General features: G+C 46.7%; 1 protein-coding gene across 4 annotated transcripts in view; it reads right to left on the minus strand.

Annotated features, from left to right (window-relative positions):
* PC (pyruvate carboxylase) overlaps positions 1-25,026 on the minus strand; it is a 93,868-nt gene that overhangs the window by 11,785 nt on the left and 57,057 nt on the right. For 3 of the 4 annotated variants that reach the window (XM_080912614.1, XM_080912613.1, XM_080912616.1), the window contains 8 exons: positions 7,776-7,911; positions 7,476-7,660; positions 7,147-7,312; positions 6,901-7,046; positions 6,658-6,775; positions 6,306-6,457; positions 4,835-4,953; positions 2,134-2,296 (listed from right to left, as the gene is read on the minus strand). In XM_080912614.1, coding sequence (XP_080768740.1) covers positions 2,134-2,296; positions 4,835-4,953; positions 6,306-6,457; positions 6,658-6,775; positions 6,901-7,046; positions 7,147-7,312; positions 7,476-7,660; positions 7,776-7,911 — 1,185 coding nt within the window. Of the gene's footprint in view, positions 1-2,133; positions 2,297-4,834; positions 4,954-6,305; positions 6,458-6,657; positions 6,776-6,900; positions 7,047-7,146; positions 7,313-7,475; positions 7,661-7,775; positions 7,912-14,828; positions 14,935-25,026 lie in introns of those variants that run through there. The other variant, XM_080912615.1, reaches the window with a different exon arrangement.

The following is a 25,026-nucleotide window of genomic DNA, read 5'->3' on the forward strand; positions in this document are numbered from 1 at the left end:
CCAGTCAAATTTCTTTCTACTTCTTTCAACAGACCCAGGTTCCACCCTTTCTGAGTCCTGTGCATTTACACTTGTACTGCAGCAAGGAGGGGACAGAGAAGGAAACGCCCCGCCAGGCTCCCAGATCATGCTTGGCCCACTTGGCAGCCCAGGTGGAAAGGACCAGAACCTGACCTTTCACTACCTGCCTGACCTCCCTCCTTATAGGCTCATTCTGTGCCCACCATCATTCCAGGAGCAGATGCACAGCTGCTCACAGGAGAAGCAGCTAGAGCTGCAAAGTCCCTGCGCAGATGGAGCTGGTCAGATACAGAAGTACACAGGTCACCAGCCATTGGCAAGGAAAGGAGATGGACAGGCTGACAGAGGAAGGATTCGGCTGGTTCTGTTTTCCTTTTGTATTTTGAGACAGACCAGCTTTTTTAAAAAAATATTTATTTATTTATTTTATGTGTGTGAATACATACAGTAACTGTCTTCAGACACAGCAGAAGAGGGCATCAGATCTCATTACAGATGGTTGTGAGCCACCATGTGGTTGCTGGGAATTGAACTCAGGACCTCTGGAAGAGCAGCCAGTGCTCTTAACCGCTGAGTCATCTCTCCAGCCCTAGACCAGCTTTTTTTGTAGCCTAGACCATCCTGTATTTACAATGTACCCTAGGCTGGCCTTGAACTCATGATGGCCCTCCTACTTCAACCATTTGAGTGCTGAAATTGCATTGCCACACCCAGCCTGGGTTTTGGTTTTGTTGTTGTTGTTGTTTTGTTTGTTTGTTTGGTGTTTGGGTTTTGGTGGTGGTGGTGGTGGTGTTTAATGTAAAGGGAAGGGGAGGCTTCAGATCTACTTATGCCCTCTTCCTGAAGGGGAGGGTGGGAGAAAGAGCAGGGGGAAGAAGGCAAGAAGATGAAACATGCAGAGTGAAGGAGATGCATCCAGCTCATCCAGGGAGCAGGAGAGGCCAACAGCAGGAGAAGTATCAGACAGAAGGACTACAGGTATGGGTTTGGGTGTCTGGGGTACACACAGGTGAGTGCTCATGACAGGCATGGAGCAGGTAGGGGATCTGAAGTTCACAGAGAGAGAAGGAAGTCAGAGGGACTGGACTGGGGGCACCCTCAGCATCTACCCGTCTGCTGCTAAGGGCACACTCTGTGTTCAGTAAAGAACTTCATGCAGTATTGAAGAGTAGACACTCAACTGTGTGCAGGAACTACCAGCTAAAAATACCCTGTGCTGACCATCTTGAAAGCCAGCCCCTAACTGTGGAGGTAGAGGTGGGGAGCAGCAGTAGCCCAGCAGCAGCTGAACCCTGGTGTGTCAGCTGCCCCGCCCAGCCAAGGGCAGAAGAGCCAGTTATAGGTGGCACCAACCCAACACTGTCCCACTTAGGGACTCAGAGATGAGTGCAGGTGGTCATCTATGGTGACCCTTGGGTCCTCAAGGTCATCAGAACTGACCTAGCGCCCCAACCCTGGACATTCTTAACCATACTACTTTTGGACATTTTTGCAATTTTGGTGTCTGGTTCATACTCTTATTTGCCATCCTTGTATCCCAGACACCAGTGCCAACGCTGGATACCTCTAACACCTGCTCTGACCAGCAGAAGTGCTACTGACAAGCAGGGTGAGTGAACAGGCTGGAGCCACAGACAGGGAATGGAAGGGACAGAGGCAGCTGAGCCCTAAGGCTCTGATACTGATGGGAAAATGGGCAGAGCCGAGGTAAACTGCTTCTTAGTCCCTCTGTGCTACCCCTAAAGAGCTCCTCTGCTTACTCCCAAGGGGCCTTCTGCTTCCCTCACTCTGACAGAAGCAGGGTAGAGATCAGCCACTCTGGGTTTGTCACAATGAGGCTTTGGGTTCCTAGGACATCAGGACCAAAGCATTACATTTGGGGCCCCATAACAATCCCCTAAGCTGATCTGTCCCCATCCCCAGGTGATCTGCTGACTTTCTGCTAGGTTCCTGTGGAATGTTCTTCCCTTACTCTAGGATAGAACTGGGTTCCCATGTGTTCTAAGCCAGCTGCAACTGGGCCCCTCAGTGAAAACCTGGGCACCATGAAGAGGCAGCGAAGAATCTCAGTCCAGGCTAGAACTACTGTCACACTTTTCAAATGTCACCTACCTCAATGCGGCCAGTGTCTGGCTGGAAGCTGCGCGCAGGGTCCTCGGTGGTGACCCGACACTGAATGGCACAACCATTGATGCGGATGTTCTCCTGCCTCAGGCCCAGGTCAGGCAAGCTCCGGCCTTCAGACACATGGATCTGAGCATGGACCAGGTCCACGCTGCAGATGAGAAAAACACCAGGGAAGGAGGAAAATGAGGTGAGGCATGGAGACAGGGTCTACGGCTCACACAGGCCAATGCTGTTGCACCCTCTTCTCCGCCCAAGCAGTCTGGATCCTCTATCTGTCTGTACTGCTTTTCCCAGGGAGTAAGGAGAAAGCACTCCCCTAAGAAGCTTCCAGAAGACAAGAATCTACCTGCCCTTCACTCTCTGATAGCACCTTCCGGTCCTCTGTTTGCCTCATCCAAAGGTCTGAAAACTCCTGACTCCCTGTGACACCAAAACTGGAAGTACAGGCAGAGGTTCCTGTCACAGGGTCGGGACACTCAGTCTTGGAGCATGGGGACTCTACACTGTGTGTGCAGGCAGGCTGCAAAGTAGAAATCACAAGGTCAGGTATGTCTTATGTGTCTGTGATCTCAGAATTGATAGATACAGGCAGGAAGATTAGGAGTTCAAGGTCACCCTTGGCTATATAACAAGCTTGAGGCCAGTGTGGGCTCCATGAGACCCTATCTAAACAAACAAACAAACCCCCCCCAAAAAAACCAAAACAGAACCTAAAACCAAACAAATGAAAACAGAGAACTATATTAGTTGGAGGCCTGCAAGGGTAGACATGTCAGGACAGTATGTTCCTCAGGCACATGCAGAGCAGAAGGCTCTTCCTGTTTGCATGGTTGTGTAAGACTAGTCTGAGCTATGGCCACTCTTAAAGATGGTGTAAAGATCAGCTAAAGAGCTGTCAGGACAGGCCTCCAGGTCTAATGCATTGTCTCTAAGGCTCATGGCTAGTACTGTGCTACAGACTGTCCTTAGTCCTCACTGTTGCCTGTAAAAGCACAGTGGTAATATGGTCACCATGGCACCCTCTCTCTAGGTCACTGGCCCTGCTTACATGGTGGATCTCCATGGTAATACTTCCCATCAGAGGAGCTGAGTGTCAGGCAGGCCACAGCTAACATAGCCTGTACATGGCACAAGGCCTGGGGACCCTGATACTGAGCAAACAAATCTTGATAAAGAAGCACCAGGGTGGAGCATCACTGTGACTCCAGCTCTGACTCTAGGGAGTCAGGAATCTGTGGGCTTTGGGAGATGTACCAGGCAAAGACAGCCGCGTGCAGGGCAGCATCATTAGCCTTGAGTTCGGCCAAGGAGAAAACTGGATCAGGAATGTCCCATGGAAAGGTGGACTGGTCCAGTGCTGAATATTAATGGCTCAAAATATGTATCTTGAAATAATGAAAACTATTTTCACAGTTTATAAAAAAGATTTTCTTTTTAAGTCCACACTCAAAGCTTGTAGGAAAATATGCTGGTACAATCTTATAGGAAGCTGTAGCTTACATTTGAACAGATGTTTATAGACATACCCTGAACCTTAAAAGCCAGAACAGTACACTGTCCAACAGAAAACAAGATGGCTGAATTATTACAGGTGCAGATACAACAGTCTACTGCCACTGAAAGTGCTCACGAAGAAGAATGTCTGGGGAATGCCTTCAACAAATAGTAAGGCTTTTGTTGTTTTGTTTTGTTTGTTTTGAGATAGGGTCTCTGGCTGTCCTGGAAATCACTAAGTAGATAAGGCTAGCCAGATGTACCTGCCTCTGCTGGGATTAAAAGTGTGAGTTACCATGCTTGACCAAATAGCAAGTTTAAACAAGAATAGGAATTCTAGAGACTGAGAGATGGCTCAGCAGCTACGAGCCCTGGCTGCTCCTGCTGAGGACCTAGGTTTTATTCCCAGCTCTGCCTGGTGGCTCACGATTCTCTGTAATTTCAGATCTGGGGATCAGGTAATCTCCTCTTGACTCTGTGGGCAAGCATACATATAAAAGTAAAATATATATATATCCTTTTTAAAAATTCTAAGGGGCTGGAGTGAGGACTCAGCAGTTAAGAGCACTGGCCACTGTTCCAGAGGATCTGAGTTCAATTCCCAACAAGCACACAGCACTCACGATCACCTCTACTTCCATCCTGAGGAATCTATCTTTCTTCTGGTCTCCATGGCACGGTATGCAATGGCACACACACACGGCGGCAAACATTCATTCACAAAAATAAAAATAAATCTCAAAACTTTTAAGTCTACCTAAAACATCAACAGCATCAAACTGTATTAAAAAACAGAGGTAGGAAAAACACCTACAGGCTGTGCAGAGGCACAGGGGATGTCACGGAGCTGCAGGCAAGGCTGGAGAGACCGAGTTCACTGTGTGGACTCGGACAGTTCTCTTAATCTCTACAAGCCTTGGATTCATCTGAAAGATGGGGTGATGGGTCCCTTCTTCACGGCCACAAGGGCTTCATGGAGTGCCTGCAGCCCCTGGAATCCTCATTATGAAGGATGGGTAAGCTCTGAGTTGTTTTTATTTTGTGTAATTTTTTTTTTTTTTACAATAACCATGTAAAACCCTCACAAGAATTTTTTTTTTTTTTTTTTAGTGAAGTCCCTAGGTCCACTGAAGTAAAAGCAAGCAAGCCTCGGCTGCTGCATCCAGAAGCCCCTTTCCAACCCTGTGCTCACTCTGTGATCTCCTCAGTGACCGTGTGCTCCACCTGCAGGCGGGAATTGACCTCGATGAAGTAGTGCTTGCCGTGCTTGTCCACCAGGAACTCCACAGTGCCTGCGTTCTCATAGCCTACCTGCAGGGGTGGTCAGTAAGCAGATTCCCAGAGTCAGGGCTGTGCCACACAAGCCTGCCCACCACCCAGCTTGTGGCAATCCAGCCACCTACCATCAGCTCCCCTGCAGAGGCCACAACCCAGAATATACCTCCACCCCACACTCTTCGGGCTCAAGGATCCCTGGAAGCTACTAAGGCCAGGCCACACCAGCAAGTCTGGGTGAAGACATCCTGGAACCACCTTCACCGCTGCTTTCCCAGCAGCCTCCTTGGCCCATGTCCAAATCTCTTCCAGCCTCTCAGACCTGCAGTCCTGGGCTTCTTAGCCCACTTCTTCACTGCAGAAGGTTTTCAGGAAGTTTCCTCCTGTGCTATTCTGCTGTCATCCTCCTTCTGGTCATCACCTCAAGCGATGTCACTTGAGGACAACACTAACATGGATTGCAGCCGTGTTTTCATTCTGCTCTGGTCCTTCCAGAGCAACACACTCATTCCCTGGAGTCTGAGCTGCTATGACTGGTCACAGAGTAAGGCCAAGGTGAGGTTGCTCCTTTGAGGCAACCCAGCTCCACCAGACCTCACACTGCTGAGCCTTGTCTCAGAACCACTCTGCTCCCACTGTCTATACCTCTTCTGATCCTTGGCTTCCTGTACTGAAGGCCATGGGGACTCAAACCTGGGACAATGTGACACACCTGGGGGTAAGAAGTCTCATGGGTGGGTGGGTATAGGAGATAACCTGCTGCCATGGCAGGAGCTAGTCATTACTCATAGATACAGCTCCCACCTCTACACCCCAGCACCCACTCCACCAGCTGATCAGAGACTGGCAGAGACACCTTGATAAGGAAATAGACTGTGCTTCAGTAGAGGTTAGAAGTCAGTGAGGAGGAAACACCTTAACTCTGCCAGAATATAAGGACTCTCTCTCTCTCTCTGTCTCTCTCTGTCTCTCTATCTCTCTCTCTCTCTCTCTCTCTCTCTCTCTCTGTCCCTCCCTCCCTCTCTCTCTCTCTCTCTCTCTCTCTCTCTCTGTCCCTCCCTCCCTCCCCCCCCCACTCTCTCTTAAACAGTGACCAGTATGAGCTGGTGCCACAAAAAAAGTTAGCCTGTATAGCAAGAGCAGAAAAAAATGGCAAGGACACCTTCCTCTTGACCAAGCATCTCTTCTATCACAGAGCATCAAATCTGCTATCACTTCTTCCAGCCTCAAGAGGATGTTTGCACCCTTCTCCCCTCTGCAAGGCCTACCTCCTTCTCTCAACAGGCTGTCCACAGGGAGTTTCCAAACCCTCAGCCATGAGACAATCTGGGCAGAGGTAATAGAAAGCTCGCAAAAATGGGTTCATGTCCCTGGGAACATGTCCTCACCTGCTTGGCAAGTTTGACAGAGTCACTGGTGAGGCGTGAGCGAAGTTGGGGGTCCAGGTGGGTAGCAGGGGCAATCTCTACCACCTTCTGGTGCCGCCGCTGGATGGAGCAGTCCCGCTCATACAAGTGCAGGATGTTCCCGTATTGGTCCCCTGGGCATACAAGAAACTAGATTCAGCCTTTCCTAGAATCCAAATGCCTCCTATATACCCACGGACCCATTGGGCATTATGGCTTTTTGGCCTCCTGATTCCTGCTCTGTCCCAAGTCCCCTGGAAAGGCTGTTCCAAAGGTTGCTCCTGTAAACCAGGGAGATCTAGACTTCTTCTGTTTCACAGAACTCCCCACTTACCTAGGATCTGCACCTCAATGTGCCTTGGCTTCTCAATAAACTTCTCCACAAATAATGCCCCATTTCCAAAGGCTGCCAAGGCCTCAGAGTAGGCCCGGGTGTAATTCTCTTCCAGCTCCTAGGAGTACAACAAGGCTGGGTAGTTATGAGACAGCTCTGTGCCCTCTGCCAACAGCTCTGTACACTTCCACAGGGGCTGGCAGCCCAGCACCGAGACCTTAGCACATGTGCTGCCCTGCTTACCTCATAGCTGTGCACAACTCTCATGCCACGGCCCCCACCTCCGTAGGCAGCTTTGAAAATAATAGGGAAGCCATAGGTGTTGGAGAACTCATGTGCCTCATGTAAGGAATTAATGGGGGAATTAGTGCCAGGGACCACTGGAACACCTGTTGGGAGAGGACAGGGCATCTCTGTAACAGGCTGAATCCTTACTACATCTTGTCACAGGTTTCTCCCTGCTAGCCCCTGGGAGGAATTGTATGTTACCTGCAGCGATGGCAATGGCCCGGGCTTCCACCTTGTCCCCCATCTTGCGAACCACCTCTGGGCTTGGACCAATGAACCGGACTCCAGCATCTTGGCAGGCCTGGGCAAAGTCTGCTCGCTCTGAGAGGAACCCATAGCCAGGGTGCACAGCATCTACACCATTCTCCTGTAAGGGGCAGGAGAAATGCCTGGGTACCTTCCTTGCTGGGGTTTACCCCCATCCCCCTTGTACACATATTCTGCTGGTGGGAGTGGGTGCAGGGCATATAGCACAAGATCCTGCCCAGCCTCAGGAAACCCTGGCATCTTCTAGGCCAAGCTGACTCTACCTTGGCCACCTTGATGATGTCTGGAATGTGCAGGTAGGCTTGCACAGGGGCTAGGCCACGACCAATAAGGTAGGCTTCATCAGCTTTCTGCCGGTGCATCTGGCCTGTGTCCTGCTCTGAGTAGACAGCCACCGTGCGGATACCCAGCTCTGTGCAGGCACGAAACACTCTGATGGCGATCTCACCTAGGACAAACGGGGTGAGCAGTTAGTCCTGGGCCTGAGACAAAGGACACCAGCAGGGCAGTGTAAGGAGAGGAGGCTAGGCTGGCCCAAGGTCCTGAATACTGGTAGTATTTACCTCTGTTGGCCACCATTACTTTCTTGATGGGCTTGTACTCCAGACGCCGGACATTTGGGGAGGCAACAGGGGCTGTGGAGGATCGGCGGACACTCAGGAGCCTCAGGCCCCCTCGAACTGTTTGGAACTTCAGCATCTGAGGAGGGGCAATCAAAGTCCAGGTTAAAGCAGGCTAGGCACAGAGCACCCCACATCAAGAGGAAAGAGAGAGGAAACAGAGGGGAAAGAGAGAGGGTCCCTTACCCACAGAAGACAACAAAGAAAACAGCCCCATCTCTGGTTCCATTTGTGGTGGAGCTGTGGAGAGCAGCTCAACATCCTCATACTCAGCACAGCGTTCCCACTGTAGAGACCACAGAGCAGCCCTCTGCAGCATGTGCACATCTTGATGCTATGCACTCAGGTTCACTATCCGCATTCTCCACTAACGTCTGCTATGGACTTCTTTCATGTGTTGATCCTGTCACCCTTCTCTCTCAGGAGTTAGCCTTGGCTCTCAGTTAAAACACTGCTGTTTTCAAACAGAGGCCTGAACCTTCCTTCTACTGAGAAATATTAAGTAAAATATTCATTACAGCCAGAAAGGGCAACTGAAGAGGCTGGTGCCAGAGACGTACATATGCTTTGGGACTCCACTGATGGGAGGTCCTAACGTGGTTAAGATGGTGGGGCGGGCTGAGGGAGAAGCTGGGAGAGGTGCTGCTCTCAGCTGACGGCAGAATGGGGAGTTGTATTTAACAAGGACCAAGTTTCGTCTGCAGAGTGACTTACTGCCATGGAACTGTGCGCTCTGCCATGGTGTACTATACAACAACTTAACTTTTAAAATCAAATGCGGACATCTTCTATATCACAAAACAGGATTCATAGCTAACTACTCACTTTATAAACTAAAGATGGAGTGGGAGATGGTGGTTCACAACTGTAATCCCAGCTATTCAGGAAGCTGAGGCAGGAGAATTGCTGACGTTGAGCCTATCCTTGGCTACATAGTGAGTTTCGGGACAGCTTGAATTACAGTGTGAATTCTATCCCTGCTCCTTCAAATAAAAATAAAAAACCTACAGAGGTGAGGAGAACGGAGAAATGGATGATATAGAAGAAAGAGAAGAAAGATCCAGGAAAAAAGAAAAAGACAAAGCAAGGTTCACATCTGCATCTGGCCTTTTAATCCACATACCTTTATCTAACAGTTCTCGGTAAAAGGTAGAAATGGTTGACTCAGACACTTTTTTTAAACATAAAAGCAAACTCAATAAATCAAACAAACATTGCAAAAACCTTGATGTCACAGGGACAACCAGCGATACAGAGAAGGAGGGAAACTATGGGCAGAAAAAGAAGGCATAAACAAGAAAGTCAAAGCACAAAGACGAGGAAGAGGAGAGGGTAGCAGCAGGCTCACTCACCCATGAGACACAGTTTGTGGCCTTAAGTCCATAAAGGGCCAGCCAGCCGAGGGAAAAGGAAAGACACAAAATCACTCTGGCCACACAGAGGACCAAGTGCCTCAAAGGTCATGTTTCATGAATGTCCTGGGGAAAGACAGTTACTGCAGCTGGATATCAGAGATGATTCTTTGGAGAGGGGACATGGGAGCTGGAACCTGAACAGGGAGAGACACTTGCTGGTCCCTGCCTCCTTCAGGCCATGAACGGGTCTACAGGGCTTTTAGAAAAGCCTATCAGACCATCTGAGGCTGGAGTTAGGGAAGATAAGGGGTAACCACAGATAACATTCACTATGAGGTCCATCGAGCTAAGGACTGATGGGCCAAGGCAGCAAGACGACAGAGAGAAAAGCAGGGTCAGGAGTGAAGGAAGCTCACGGACAAGGGGAGCAAAGGGAAAACACCTGGCATTATGATGACGGAAAATGTATAAATCCTGTAGAGTAAAAAAGGCCTGTACATTTGGGCTTGACTAAAAGGAAGAGCCAACAAAGAGCCAACATAAGAACAAGAAGGAAGGCCAGGAACACTGTGCTGAGCCAGGGTGCATGCACTGGGAAAATGGGGGGTCACCTTGCTAAGCTTAAGGCTTCAAATTTGTGTGTAGAGGAGTCATCTTGCTAGACTCCAGCTCTGGTTTTTCTAAAGCGTGTCTCAACCCTATTATAGTTGCTGTGTCTTATGTGGATAGTGATGTACTCCTATAGCAGCTATGGCTTCTTCTTCTTTTCCATCTTTAAGCTTCATGGAGCCCAGGCTGGCCTCAAACTTGAGAGCTCCCTCTTCCCAAGCTGTAATTACAGGAATACAAGACCATGTTTGATTGCAAACATGATTTTTGTTGTTATGTTGTTTTGTTTTTAGAGACAGAGTTTCCCTTTTTATCCCTGGCCATCTTAGAACTAACTGGCTCTGTAGACCAGGACCTTGAACTCAAACATCTGCCTCTCTCTGCTTCTGGAGTACTGGGATTAAAGGTGTCTGCCACCACTGACCAGTAGTATGATGTATTTTTTTTTTTTTTAAAAAAAACTGTATGTCCCATAATAAAAGTTTAACTTAGAAATCACAAACTAAGAAATTACCAGAAATTAATAATCAAACAGACCCATAACAAATGCTGAAACATAGCTATGTGAGTGTGATCTCAGGTCTTGCCTGTGGATTGTAGTAACTCTGCATATTTTCTTCTCCTTAGTAACTCAAGAACTTTCACCTTTTCACTTAAAGAAAGCAAACAGCTTCCCTGGCAAATCTTAGCAGCCAGGCTCACTTCCCTTCTGCGTTGGGGCCACTAAAGTAAAACACTGGTTACCTAGATACAAGCAGTTCCACAGTAGTCAGTGATGAGGAGATACTACTAACCAGCTAGCAAATACAGTGCAGACTCTGAACAAAGAGTTTATTATGCACCCAGAACAGCATACCACCTAAAACTTAAGACTTGTTTATTTCTGGAATTTTCCATATTACTTTGGACCATAATTTGCCATGGGTGACTGGACTGAGGATGAAGCCACACTCCTACAGGGCCCTGCCTCAGATACACAACCCAGGTTTAACTAAAGCCTAATTGCCATATTTTATCCAATGGAGGACATACACACACATTTTTATTCCTTCCAATATGTAAAATTAATGTTTCAAAATTAATGCTTCAAATATGTGAAAGATGTATTGTGAAATTAATGCTTCAAATATATGAAAGATGTATTGTGGTATAAGCCTCAATCCCAGCACTCAGAAGACAGAGGCAGGTGAATCTCTGTGAGTTTGAAGGCAGCCTGGTCTACAGAGCTAGTTCTGGAACAGCCAGAGCTATGTGAGAGACTCTGTCTCAAACAATAACAAAAAAGGTCCAAATATGTAAACGCTCATATGAGACATGGGCTGGAGAATCAGTTCAGATGAAAGGAAACCAAAAAGGCAGCTCAATGCACATAGGTTCTGGCTGGACCCAAGGACACAAAGGGACTTCGGATAAGTTTCAACAAATTCTGCAAGTGACACAGCATGGTGCTGATGTTTACTTCTGATCTTGCTGCTGGTCAGCGATAAAGAGACACACTGACAGCAACAAAAAGCCCAACACTTGAAGTTTCCCCTCCAAACATCTGGGTATTGAAAACAGAGCAAGGTGCTACCCTTCTGTGAAGTCACAGCAGCTGTGTAAAAGATAATATTTCTAACTGAGAAGACACATAGTTCCCACTCCCAGGTCCTGTCTAGTTACCCTGGAGGCCCTGCTCAAATCTATCCAGAGCCTTCAAGCCAGGCCCACTAATGCACTGAATGATCTCAGCACCTCAGCCTGACAAAGGGGGGTCAAGAGTTCAAGGCCAGTCTAGGCTAAAACTGAAAACACCTTTTCTTCATTTTTTGAGACAAAGCCTTGTTATAGCTCAGGCTCACTTGAATTTACTGTGTAATCCCCCTGCATCAAGCTCTCAAAGGCTGAGATTACAGGTGTGTACCTATCAGCTTTAAAACAAAACAAAAGCTTCTGAAGTAGAAAAAGTACATTGAAGCTGGGAGGAAACGCATTGGGGAAAATCTGAGGAGAGTGGGAGGAGGAGGGGGAGCTAGAATGGATACGATCAAGATAAGTTATATAAATATATTAAATGTCAAAAATAACGTCTCAATTCCTTTTCAAATACATGTTTCCCGTTCCTTGCTGGGTCATCTCTACTCCAGGAATCCAGAATTTCCATCTTCTGAAATAGAGACTGAGGATGTATATATGAGGTGTCAAAACACCAAACAACAGAAAGTATTTAAGTCTGACTGGAAGGTCCTGGATAGACATTACAAATCCACAAATGATAGTTTTGCATGGGTGTTTACAATATGGAAGGTGTTTAGGGTACAATGTGAAGCCAAGAAGATGAGATAAACAAGGGTGACAACAGGCAAGCTCATGCCAGTGGACCACCTCACTGCCACACATTGGTGCAGTATGTTTATTTTCCCCTTTATGCACCTATATATTTCTGTATATTTCCATATATAGAAATCTGCATGCTTTATCCAGTGTGAGCACATTATTTTCTAAGATTAAAAACTATACTGATTTTTATTGCTGCATTAGAAATGAAAGCAATCGTGAGAAGCTGTAAGGACATGCAACTTCAGAATGATGACAAAGCAATGCAGCCACCCACTGAAGGTTAAAATGGCTCCCCTGTGTGTGGGGCACACAAGGACTACAAACACAGTGGCCAGATCACAGTCAGCATCTGCCATCTGGAACTCATGCATCAACAACTGTGTCCTGATTACCACTTAACCATCAGACAGGTGAGAAGCCATTGGCAATTGGCTTAAGTCTCTATGGGCACTAATGAAAGCCTAAAGCCCAGACTGTCAGGCTGTGTTGAAGGAGATCGTACCTCACCATCCTTTAACACGCTGCTGCCTAGTTTTCTTTGACTGAGGAATATTTTTTCCTACAGTATTAGTTTTCTTCAATTTTAATTTGTCAAAATTCTCCACTTCAGACAAGTCTGGCTTATCATTCACTCATATTGACTGCCTGCCCCAAGACATGTTCCAGGACGTCAACAGGTCAGACTGCTGCTGGCTCAGGACCAGGCTGGGGGCACATTATTTATAATTAGAAAAGAAAATGAGGCTGTCAAGATAACTCTGCTGGTAAAAGTGCTTGTTGCCAAATTGGATGACCTGAATTTAATCCCAGGAACCCACATGGTGGGAGGAGAAAACCTCACAAACACAATGTGGTTACTCATGCCCACTCCTCACCAAAAATAAAAAATGTAAAAGAAGATTTTAAAATAACTTTAAATACAAGCTACATTTGTAATAGCAGTTCTTGGGAAGCTGGGGCAGGACAGTCTTAAGTTCAAGGCTGAACTACATAGAAGACTATTTCTTGATAATCACTACCAACACTACTTTAAAAAAAAAAAACAGGGAAGAAGGAAAGAAGGGTAGAGAAGAAAGGCAGACCTGTCCCCAAAGTGGGACATAATCTTTCATACTTGTTTTCAACCTACTACCCAGCGGGGTCTGTCCCATCTGTGGCAAGCCCTCTTAGCTGGCATCTAGGTTCTCAAACCTGGGAGACTCCAGGCTCTTTCTGGGGAGACTCTGCCCATTTCTTACCTGGTGGGCTTCACTTTGCCACCACTTGAGCACTTGACTCTCATCCTATAAGTAAATAAGCCATTTTGCTGCCCTGCCCTCCCCCCTCACAACACAGGCTCCCCATTCCCTTCTTCAGATAGAGTCTTCCTTAGACTGGCAGCTGTGAGGAGTTCCTGAAAGGCTGACTCTACTATCTGGAGAGAGAGAGAGAGAGAGAGAGAGAGAGAGAGACAGAGACAGAGACAGAGACAGAGAGACAGAGAGAGACAGAGAGACAGAGAGAGAGAGAGAGACAGAGAGACAGACAGAGACAGACACAGAGAGATTGAGACAGGCAGAGACTTAATGTAGTTCCCCATAAATGATATTGGTGGCCCAGTGATTCCTTGGCAAGCCCAATTCACAAAGAACCTGGGGTCAAGAGCACTCTGGAGAGAAAGAAGCCCCTCTCAGACCTCATATCCCTGCAGAGAGCGGCAAAAGCAGGTCTGAACCTAAGACCTGAGAGACCTCTCTCTACTGGAGAGCCAGGGCTGACAGCAAACCTGCACAACATTACAGGCAGAAAATGGGAAGATCCTTTTGTATGGAGTCAGAGCAGAGGCAAGTGGGAGCAGCCCCCACCCCTAGAGCTGGTGGGGGCCAGGAGACCTAAATGTTAGCCTACACTAAGCCTGCCTGGGCTAGGCCTAGCTCCCTCTTTCCTAGCACTGTGGCTTGGCAGCTCTGAAGCCCAATTTCCTCATCTGTAAATTCAGGTGCCACTTCCTTCCTGCCCAGATAGGTCATTCCAGGACCAACTGAGACAGACCTGAAAGTACCAAATCCTGGGTAACAAATGCCAGCTGTTGTCACGTTCTCACTGTCTTTTTCTCCTCCCACATGAATGCAGGGATATAGAAGAAATCCTCCCAATCTCCCCAGAGTCTATACAGATCGCACCAGCATCCCCACACATACACATACATACATATGTGTGCACACATGCATGTGTACACACCAAGGTCCTCTTGCTAACTGCTCCAAGGCCCTCCATCAGGGACTTTCTATGTAGAGGTAGCATGGAACTTGTTATATACCAATCTCTCTGAGGTTTTCTGAGTAGGATATTGATATAAAACATACGAACACACACACAGAGAGAGACAGAGACAGAGACAGAGAGACAGACAGAAAGACAGAGAGAGACAGAGAGACAGACAGAAAGACAGAGAGAGGGAGAGAGACAGAGAGACAGTCAGAAAGACAGAGAGAGGGAGAGACTGAGAGACAGACAGAAAGACAGAGAGAGACAGAGAGACAGACAGAAAGACAGAGAGAGGGAGAGAGAGACAGAGAGACAGACAGAAAGACAGAGAGAGAGAGACAGAGAGAAAGAGAAAGAAAGAGAGACACAAGTTTTCTAGCACACAACATGTTTTCCTCTCATGTAAAAACCTAGCCTGGCAGTTGATTCAGATTTATAGGCCATACCTGTTCTGGAACAATTTTACCTTGTACCAGCCAAGCACCTAGGCGTGCTGCACACAGAGAACGTGGTAGAGGATCCACAGGCAGCAAGTGCTCCACTGAGGTCACTGGCCCCAGAATACAAAGTTCTCCAGGACTAGACTGCTGGAGGCCTGGGCTGTAGCCAAGGCTGAAATCAGGGGAAGGGGCGCCGCCTCCTGAGTCCATCATGGGCCACTGGCTGCCTAGGAGGGCCGGGCCAGAGGGGCGGGGCAGTGGGTCATGCAGAAAGTAGGTGAGCAGTGGCCTAGAGTCTGTTCCCTGGGTCCTCAGGGATACACAGGATTACAAGACAATACCTGCTAGAAAGCAGCTGAAGACTTTTGTGGTGGATTTTGAATATACTGCCACTTGAAGTTCAAGGCAGAAAAATGTCACTCAGAAAGTAAAATGGTGCCTAGACAAGCTGCTGGGGAGGGACTGTGCCAGGCATGATGGAGTGCAAAGGTCATATTACCCTGAAGGCTGGTTCACTACTACAGTCACAGGAGGCTCTGCTGTGACCACCCTCTCCCCTAATTCAGTGCACTGCCAGACACAAGATGAGGCCTTGCTGTCACAGACAAGAGAACATACCACCTTGCTCAAAAAGTATCTCCATTGCTAATCTGGATTCTCCCTCACTGAATCCCACCACCCTCACAGGCCTACACTCAGGACCTCTCAAAATCATGATCAGTCAGAGAAACCAGGCTGCAGGACAGCTGTGGGTCCACTGAACAGTGTCCATTAGAGGCCCTCACAGATGCTTGTGACAGCTAACTGGAGTGTTGAGTTTGAGGGTCTGAGATAATCTCAGCAAGCAGCTGACAAGGTTGACCAAGCTGCACCTGAGTCTCGACACAGTCTCAAAGCTGAAGGAAAGAACCCTCTGTACAGCTCAGGGGGTGTCAGGTAGGAGAGAAGCAGAGTACCTAAAGTGTAAGAAGACCTTGGGTGGGCACTGAAGGGTGTGAATTCTCCCAGGCCACCCAGAATTCCTGGTTTGGGCTCTAAAGGGGACCCAACCTGTCCAAGCTCAAGTCCTGGCATCCTAATGTGACCATCCTCTTCCTTCACAACAGTGTGTCTTAGAAAGTGTTTCCAGATACAGCCCCTTCAGGCTGGCACTGTTCCAGATGTTTCCTGTCACCCTCATCCCAAATGATAGCATGCAGAGAGGGAGTAGTGGGGATGGGAGGCAGGCTTCTACTTAGCCCACAGAGTACCCTATTAGGTACTTGGTGGATGGTTATCATGAAGTCCTCATAGTTGACAATGATTGAGACTCCAATTTAAAACCTCTGAGGGAAAGCCCTCCTACTTGGTGACATCAGTAGTGCAAACCTGATGTTTGCACTAAGCCTGAAGCTTTCCTCCCACATGGGAGAGGCACCTTCTGATCCCACAGGCACAGCAACCAGCCCAGAGCACATGTCTCAGGAGACACCATACTGTCTTCCTTGCTCGAGTGACATACAAGCAGAGCTCCTTTCCTGCCCACAGAGACAGAGAAGATGGTAAAAGTACAAGCAACCCACTACTCCCCACAGACCCTTCATCCCATGGTCCTTCCAGAATGCCAGCAACCGGAAGAGGCCTGTTTGCTATTTTCTGCAAATGCTGGCTAATATCTCATTCTTGTCTCGGGTTGTGCATTAAAAACAGGGAAGTCAGACTGCTGTGACTGTCACTGAGGACATGTAAATAACTCCTCTCTGGCAAGAGTGAGCCCCAGTGAACATTCTCCCTTGCTACTCAAGGCAGCTCACTGGAAACTTTTCCTCTCTGCTTCAGTTTTCTCCAACACTGAATCTATGAACTCAGTATTCCCCCTTCCAGACAGAAAACCATGGAGCCAAGATGGTGCCTACAACAAAAATGCCAGAGGAGGCAGGGCAAAGGTCCCAGCATCACAGGCGTGAGGTTTGTTGCACTGCCCATGTGGATTCTACAGTGAGAAAAAGAAAGCCAGGCTCCCAATGTCAGCAGGTGATTCTATAGGGTCCTCTCCTTAATAGGCACCTTTACCGGTGCTTTAGGAATAACTAGAACAGCCAAGTTTAAGTACAATATTTATGCTGATAATCATTAGGTCCTCACTATGGAACTGAGCTGTTACTGTCATCAGAAATATGGGATGACAGGTACTTAAACACTGAAAATACCCAAACTAGAAAACCTACAATTAAAAAAAAAAAAAAAAAAAAAAAGAACCTCCTGACATCCATCAATGCAGGACCTCCATCAACACCCTGTGCTGAACAGCAGAGACAGCAACAGCACAAGTGGTCACATGTTCTAGATATACCAGGGAAGTTTCAATCTGCCCAATAAATCAAATGTCCCTAGAAATTCTACTCCTTCAGACTTGAACTATATCTTGCAGGCTGCCTCCTGCAACCAGAAGCAGCACAGAATTCCATGCCAGGCCAGTTTGGGTCCAGATAATATGGCTACTATACTGCCAAAGAGATGTGCTCCCTGATAGAGCAGCCTGGATGGGGAACAGCGCAGGAAGCCCCGTAAGTGCTGCAGTCAGGTGGCAGGTCCTAGAGTGTTCCTTCTAGAACATGCACAGCTTTGATCTTAAGTATATCTGCTTTCACAGAGTAGGTAGTAGAGGGGTCACAGGCAACATCCTGCCTCAGGCACTGGTAGCCAGCGGTCAAGTATGATGGAAAGCAGCCAGCTGTGCAATAAGAAGGAAGAACAGCTCAGAAATAGGCCGTAGTATCTACCAAACCAACCAACAAAACCTGTTTCATTCTTCATAGCTATTCGACCTTCTCATGTTCCACTCCCACTACGCAGAAATCGAAACCTCAGTCTGCCCTTTCCCTGGGGCTTTGGGATCAGCAGCTACTGTAGCCTAAAAAACCAGACGTGTCCTTTCATCTGTCCCTTTTGGCTGCCAGTTCCTGGGGGCTCCAGTGGTCATGTTTAGTTCACCATGAAGCATCCTGGAGAGAGCAGCACATCCACCAGATGATGGCAGCCAGGGAGGAATGCTCTGCCAAGGCTTTCTGGTCCACCCAGCCTGCAATCACTTGCAGTGGCCTAGGATGATTAGTGTGAGCTGGGGGCTGGGAAGAGGTAAATAGGCTTTGTTGTTTATTTGGATGTAGGGGTGTTGCAAGATAACAGAGAAGACAAGAGAACACCACAACAGGGACACCCAGTCTGCATGTACTCCTGGGTCTCTGAGTTTCAGCAAAATATTAGAACATTATGGCAGTTTGAGCTCCAAGGGCTCTGCATGGCCCTATGTGAAGCTGGGCCACTTATAATCACTAATGGCTACATATGGTCCCACAGTGCTCAGCAAGTCTCCATTCAGATGCTACAGGAGGAGGAAGCCCGAGTATCTGCTTTGCTACACAGAGCTTCTATGTGTGGAAAGAGACTCAGAGATAGCAAGAGGGTACCTCAACAGCCTGGAGAACAGTAGGAAGAGGATAAGGGACATGTCACAGGAACTGCTGACATGGGGATGGCTGCTTTGTCCCTTTGTCCTAGGAAGAGTAACAAACTCAAGGCCAACACTGCCCTCTGGTGCAAGAAGCCATCACTGTTAACCTGCTGCCCATACCCCACCCCCAATAGGAAAGGGCACTGGCCCTGATTTCTCCATATCCTTTGGGAATCTGAAACGAAATGTCTTCCTAAACACCCATATTCCCAGCTGGCTCTAATAGCCCTATTTGGGCAGCCATCTTCCCTTTAGCCACCTCATACTCACCCACTGAGTTCCTGTTGAGAGGCTCTTCCTGGGATGTATCTACATCCTTAGCAAGGTATATTTGATGTTATAACAACTTACTGATCCATCTATTTCCTTTTACTGGGCCCTGTGAGTACCTTAGGCACAATAACTATCTACTGTCTCTGTAACACTCTACATAATGCTTGGCACCAAATTAAACATATGCCTGAGGCAGGCAATAAAGAATGAATACATGGTGAATGAATGAATGAGTACTCCAGGCCTCAGTGAGAAGAACCGTGAGAGGCTGTTAAAATTCATTCAGAAATAATGTGGAGCATTTAGCAAAGATTAATAAGGTAATCTTATTTTACCCAAGCTAATAGTGTGTAAAGTCTTCTCTTCCCAAAGCTTAGAGCCCAGGGCAAAAGAGCAGGGCAGCAGAGAACACCTGGCAGACTAAATGTTTGCTTTTACCCCAAACTTACATGTTGAAACCCTGACCTTGGACTTCCCAGCCTCCAGACTATGAGAAATAATGAGTGTTGTTTATAAGCTTCCTGCGGCATTTCTTAAGGTAGCCCAAATGAACTTGGACACAAGCTAAAGGTGGGAACTAAAAATGTCAAGTTTCAGAGCTGAATGTGGTGGGTGTTGAGAAGCACTAAAGTCTCAGTTCTAAACATGACTGGAACATGTGTACAGTAAGGCAAAGCAGACAGCAGATATTGGCGGTGGTCCAGGAAGTTTCCAGATAGTTAGTTATGTTAGCCTGCTCTCCATTCATATACTCCTCTTTCATGGTCTAAGATGGAAGGTAAAAGCCAAGGCTGGATAAGAGCAGAACTCTCAGAAGCTTTGAGGGACTCTGGCGCCTGGTAAGTTCAGGACACATCGCCTGAATGGTGTCCCTTCAAAAAGAGTCCTATACTTCCTAGTATGACCTTATTTATAAATAGAGTCTTTACCAAGGAGCTCTGACAGTTACTGGATGGCATCCTTGACGTTCTTGTAACATAGAGAAACATGGACAGTGATAGATACACAGATGGAAGTTAATATGAAGATGCAGTCAGCCATGTGACTATAATGATAGGTCTACAAGCCTAGGAAGCCAAGGCATCAACTGCAAACATAAGAAACTGGAAGAGGTCAGAAAGGACCCAAGACCTTAAGGGCTATCGCCCTGTTTGATGCCCTCCAAAATCTCAGTTTTAAGCTGCTCAGAGTTGGTCTTTTGTTGTGATGACCCTGAAAACCAAATAACCAGAGTTCTCACAGGTGGCCAGAACTCTGTAGACACTATTATCAGGGCTAGGAACACATCCAATAGTACAATAGTACCCTTCTCTCCTCTGCTCATCCTGCTGCAAGCTGCAGCTGCAGCTGGGGTTTCAGAGCATGTAGCTATTTAGGATTGGTTCAGCTGGGGAAGGTGAGTGGGAGGCAGCAGAAAGAGAAGTGAACAGTGATGCGGTGGCACTTGAGGCTGCCGGGAAAGCTGGACTCAGCCAACAGGAAGGCCTCTGGGGGCAAAGACATCAGAGTCAAGCCATGAAAAGAAGAGAGAGGAGGAGAAAAATGGAGTGAGGAGAGAACTTCAGAGAAAGGAGGCCAGGTAGAGGAAGGGAGGCCCAGAGGTAGGGGGCAACAGGACTAAATCTCCTAGTTAGTGTCCTAGTCACAGCAGGGAACAAAGGTTAAAAAGGAGCCCAGGGACAGAAGCCTGAGCTCTGTCTAAGCCAAGAGTCTGCATGAGTTGGTTGTGCTACAACCTCAGGGGATGCTGTGGAAGAACCTCACAGGTAGGAGCAGATGTGCTACTATTGGCAGGAACCATACTACAGGGTCTGAGGAAGCTGGTTTGGGGAAGGGAAGAATGGAAGTGTTAGTAAGTCAGGAAAATGTTCTAATGCCTGTGAGACAGCTGGTGACAGGGACTAAGAACCCCACACAGGATAGGAACAGGGAGGATAGAGGCAGTGACTAGACAAGAAATAAAAGGCAAAACTGACAGTACCTGCTAGATGGGAGGCAGAGGCAGGAGGAAAGGCAGACTCTGGGTTCCAACAAGTCAAAGATCACAGAAGCAGGTGAGGGAGAAGCTAGGGGGTCCCTATGGAAATCAGAGAGCTGGTGTTAACTGCCAGTTTCAAGATGGCAACTAGATAGAAAACTCAGCTGGAGCTAGATGAGAAAGTCGGGAGATTTAGAGGGTCCTGGGCTCAGAAGGCTTTTAATTTACAATAAAACAAAAAAGATCTAGTTGAAATGTAAAAACTCAAGAAACTCAAACATAAGGTTTATTTCTCTTCCAATTTGGATGGGCTTTTCGTTGTTTGTTTGTTTAAACAGGGTCTTACTTTATACCCAAGGCTACCCTGGAACTCATTGATAGCCAAGGCTGGTATCAAACTCCTACTGCCTCGGACTCTTGAGGTATTATAGTGTAAGCCATACACCTGGTTCGAGACATCTTTCCTAAAGAGCGCAAGTCACAAAGACAGAGTAAGAAAGCTTGACAGCTGGTCACAGCAGATGACAGAGGCTGCACTCTAGGGCAGCATGTGGACTTGTGGTCATAATGCAGGTGATGGAGAAAAATGCAAGGACAGTTCCACCCAGTAAGAAAACGGTACACTCAGTTCTGGTGTTTCAGAAGGTAGGAATGACAAAGGCTGCAAACACGGGCAAACTGTAATCTGAGGAATTCAGAATACTCAAACGTCTCTCCCCTACACAGCCTGGGAAGTTCTAGTCCAGGCGTGATAGTAAGAGCACATATCTGACACATGTGCCTATGTGGCTCTGGGTGCCCTCTGCATTTACTTGTGACTCCTCCTAATAACCTTTGTGACGAGACTTGCCACTTCTCGGTCTGAAGCTATGGAGACATTCTGGCAGCATAGATTGAGCCAAAGGCCAGAGGAATGTTGCCAGGATGTCAGAGCCAGAGTGCCCAGCTTGGTCATAGGAATCCATCATTCTCCTGTTGGCCACTATAAAGATAGATAGGAGGCAAGGTCCCTGAAGCAGCTGCAACCCAAGCCAGGAGTGAGATGGAGAAAGCAGCCTCCCAGCTCCATAGAACACTCAGCAGGCTCACTCTTAGGCAGCGAGCCAGAAGAGTCCTCCCTTGGATCTTCTTTGTCCCCTTAAGGCCTATTTGTTAAAGGGTTTGACCCCCAGACTTGGCACTATGTGAAAGTGGTAGAGCAGCATCTCTTAGCCTTCCTAATGCTGCAACCCTTTAATTCAGTTCCTCATGTTGTGGTGACCCTACCATAAAATTATTTTCATTGCTATTTCATAACTGTAATTTTCCTAGTGTTGTGAATTATAATATGCAGGATCTGATATGTAACCCCTGTGATAAGGTCATTTAACCCCAAAGGGGTGGTTGAGAACTACCATGCGAGAGTCCTCAGGTGGTAAGGTCCAGTGGAAAGTCTTTGGGTCACTAGGGATGTCCTCCCTTCCTGACTTAGATAGTCTGTTCTACTCTGCCACATGTTCCCATTGCATTCAGGCCCACCAGGATGGGAACTACTTCTAAAATGAAGAGCTGAAGCTCACTGCCTTTCTAAGTTGTTACAGTGACAGAAGCCAGCCCAGTCTCACTGCTGCAGAGGTCTGGAAAAGCCTACCTACAATCCTGTCTCCCTGAGAGAAGACCACTGCCCACACCTATACAGCCTCTTCCAACCTTTACCTACCCACATCTCCCAGTGCACTTTGGAATTGCAGTCTTCCATACAAATTATCAGCCAAATGTCACTGGATACTTGAGGAAACCACCAAGACAGATTTAGGAATGTTTTAATGAACATTTTGGAGAGAAAAATAATATAAAGAGCAGACACACAGAAAAACTATAATTAATCTCCTCAGAGAAATAAAAAATGATTGCATCCATTAAGAGGCGGCTGTTATTTTAAAAAGCAACAAGAGAGAACTCTAGGAAATTAAAAATAGAGCTACAGAAAGATTTTAACGTAACAAGTATGATCACAAGACAGTTCAGGACAGCAGTACTCAGAAAGGCTAGCCTATGGAAAACAGGAGAAATTTTAAGACTCATGCAGGGAGTCCACTCTCCAGCTACTCGGAAATTCCAGGGAGAAAGAAAATGAGGGGGTGGATAACAACCTATAGCTGAAGGACCCACTTTGTTCCATGTTGAAGGGTTCTGTGATCCATGTTGTTGAAAGCCCAGCTACAAAAGGAACCCAGTGAGCTTCCTGTAGCTGTTTCCTAAGGTGTTGGTAACAAATGATCACAAACTTGATATCTGAGGACAAAAGGAATGCATCCTTTCTCACTTTGGGATTCCAGAAATTCAGCATCAGTTTTAGTTGAAATCTGCTCATGGGCAGGACCATGGGAAGGACCCATTCCTTGCTTCTCAGCTTCTAGTGGCAGCTGGTCCTCCTTGGCTTGTAGCCATATCATTTCAATGGCTGCCTGCCTCTGCCTCCACATCACTTTCATAGTGTAACTCTCTCTCCTAAGGACCCCTGAAATAGTACATAGGGACTCTCCCCTGTCAAGGTCCTGAATCAAACATATTGAGATTAGGACCTTGTAGCTCTAGGGGTGATCATAAAATACCTCTGAGCAGAGAAAAAAAGAGAGGTTACACAGAACAGGGATGCTGAAAAGCTCCTGGACCAATATCTCCAATATCCTAAGGGATCACTTTCCAACCTGGAGTGTCGTACTCAGTCAGACTACCCTATTAGTGGCTGTGGGACACAGGCAGAGCTCTATGCTGCTAGCAGCAGTAGCCTGAATGATTGCTAAGAATTCTGCTCAGGTAAAGCCAGCATGTTTGACTTCACTGCAGAGAAGAATTTCAAGATAAGCTGGTAGAAAGCAGGAAAAACAAGAAGGGATTTTAACACAAAGGAAGGGCAGTACACATTCCAATGTAGTGTGAATGTCTCAAAGAGCTACATCAAAGTATCTTAGCAACAGCCATGCATACTGCCTTAGTGGTTCTTAACATTATATTGGTTTTGTTTTTAGATTTATTTAATCTCTATTTATCTGTGTGTTTGCTTACATGTATGTATGTGCACCTTGTGTCTTGGCCCCATGGAGGGCAAAAGAGAATTCTCTAGAACTGGAGTTATAGATGGTTGTGAACCACCATATGGGCACTGGGAATAAACCTGGATTGTTGGCATTAGCAACAAGTGTTCTAAACCACCAAGATATCTTTCTAATCCCTGAAATTTCATTATTTAAAAGTTTTCTAAGAAATTCTTTCCTCTTTTTTGGAAAATGAAGCCAAAAGGTGGTTACTCGGTGCCTTAGGTGGAGTCATAATCTGATAAGGTAAAACCACGAGACTTGAGGGGTTCAGAAAGTATGACATCTTATGTTTTTTACTGTAAATAGACTTTCTAGTCTTCATTTCTATTTTTATGTGTATGCGTGTTTTGCCTGTGTATTTTATGTGTATAAGTGTACTGCATACTATGTATGTATGCAAACTATGGAGGAGAGAGGAGGCTGTCAGATCCCCTGTTGTTATAGACAGTTTATGAGTTGTGGATGCTAGGAATTGAACTCGGGTCCTTTGCAAGAGCAGCAAGTGATCTTAACCATAGAACCGTATCTAAAACCCCTTTCATTTTAATTATTATCTTTATGAAAATTTCTAGACTTGTTTGTGAATTTCTCAGAAAATGTCAGGTTTACAGCTAGGAAAGGAGAAAGGCCATCCTTAATCATATACAGTTAGGCCTTAGGTTCACTGCTACTTCAACATTCTCATTTGAAAACTCTCTCTCTCCATATGTGTGTGTATATATACATATGTATGTGTGTGTGTGTGTGTGTGTGTGTGTGTGTGTGTGTTTACGTAGGCAACCTTAACAGCAAATTATGCTGTAATTTTTTTTTTACTCTCAGTTGGGGAAAAACTTCAGCTGGCCTGTGGAATGAGAGGCTCTTTCACCTTCCAGGTCTTCTGAATTTTCCATATATTTATCTTGTCTCAATCACTCAATCAATCAATCAATCAATCAATCAATGTCTAGAAAATACAGTTCTTAGGCATGCTAAGGCCCTGGTAGCCACCAGAAGGAAAAAAAGGAACCACCTGGTGAGCCCCAAGTCATTGCCAGCAAGCCTGCTGAGCCACCTACAGATTTAACAGACTGGAAGGCTCAGGAGGTTCCAGTGGAGTAGCTGTTAGACGACAAAACAAAAAAAAAAAAAAAAACAAAAAAAACGGCAGATTAGCTAATGGGGAAGGAATGAAGCAAATACCAACTCCAGCAAGGTGGGAAGTTAGACATGGATGTCTAACTTCACACTTTCAGATGTGACTACTTGATTTGAATAATTTAAAATATGAAAAGGTATGACTACAACCATGCTACAAAGTTGTAGGGAGAGGAAAGGGTCCATATCTGGGGCTGAGGAGAGTAGAAAATGAAATAAACCTATCACAGAGATGAGGGGGGATCAATAAATACAGAACTGGA

This window comes from Micromys minutus, assembly GCF_963924665.1.
Source record: "Micromys minutus genome assembly, chromosome: 2".
NCBI classification, from domain to species: Eukaryota; Metazoa; Chordata; class Mammalia; order Rodentia; family Muridae; genus Micromys; species Micromys minutus.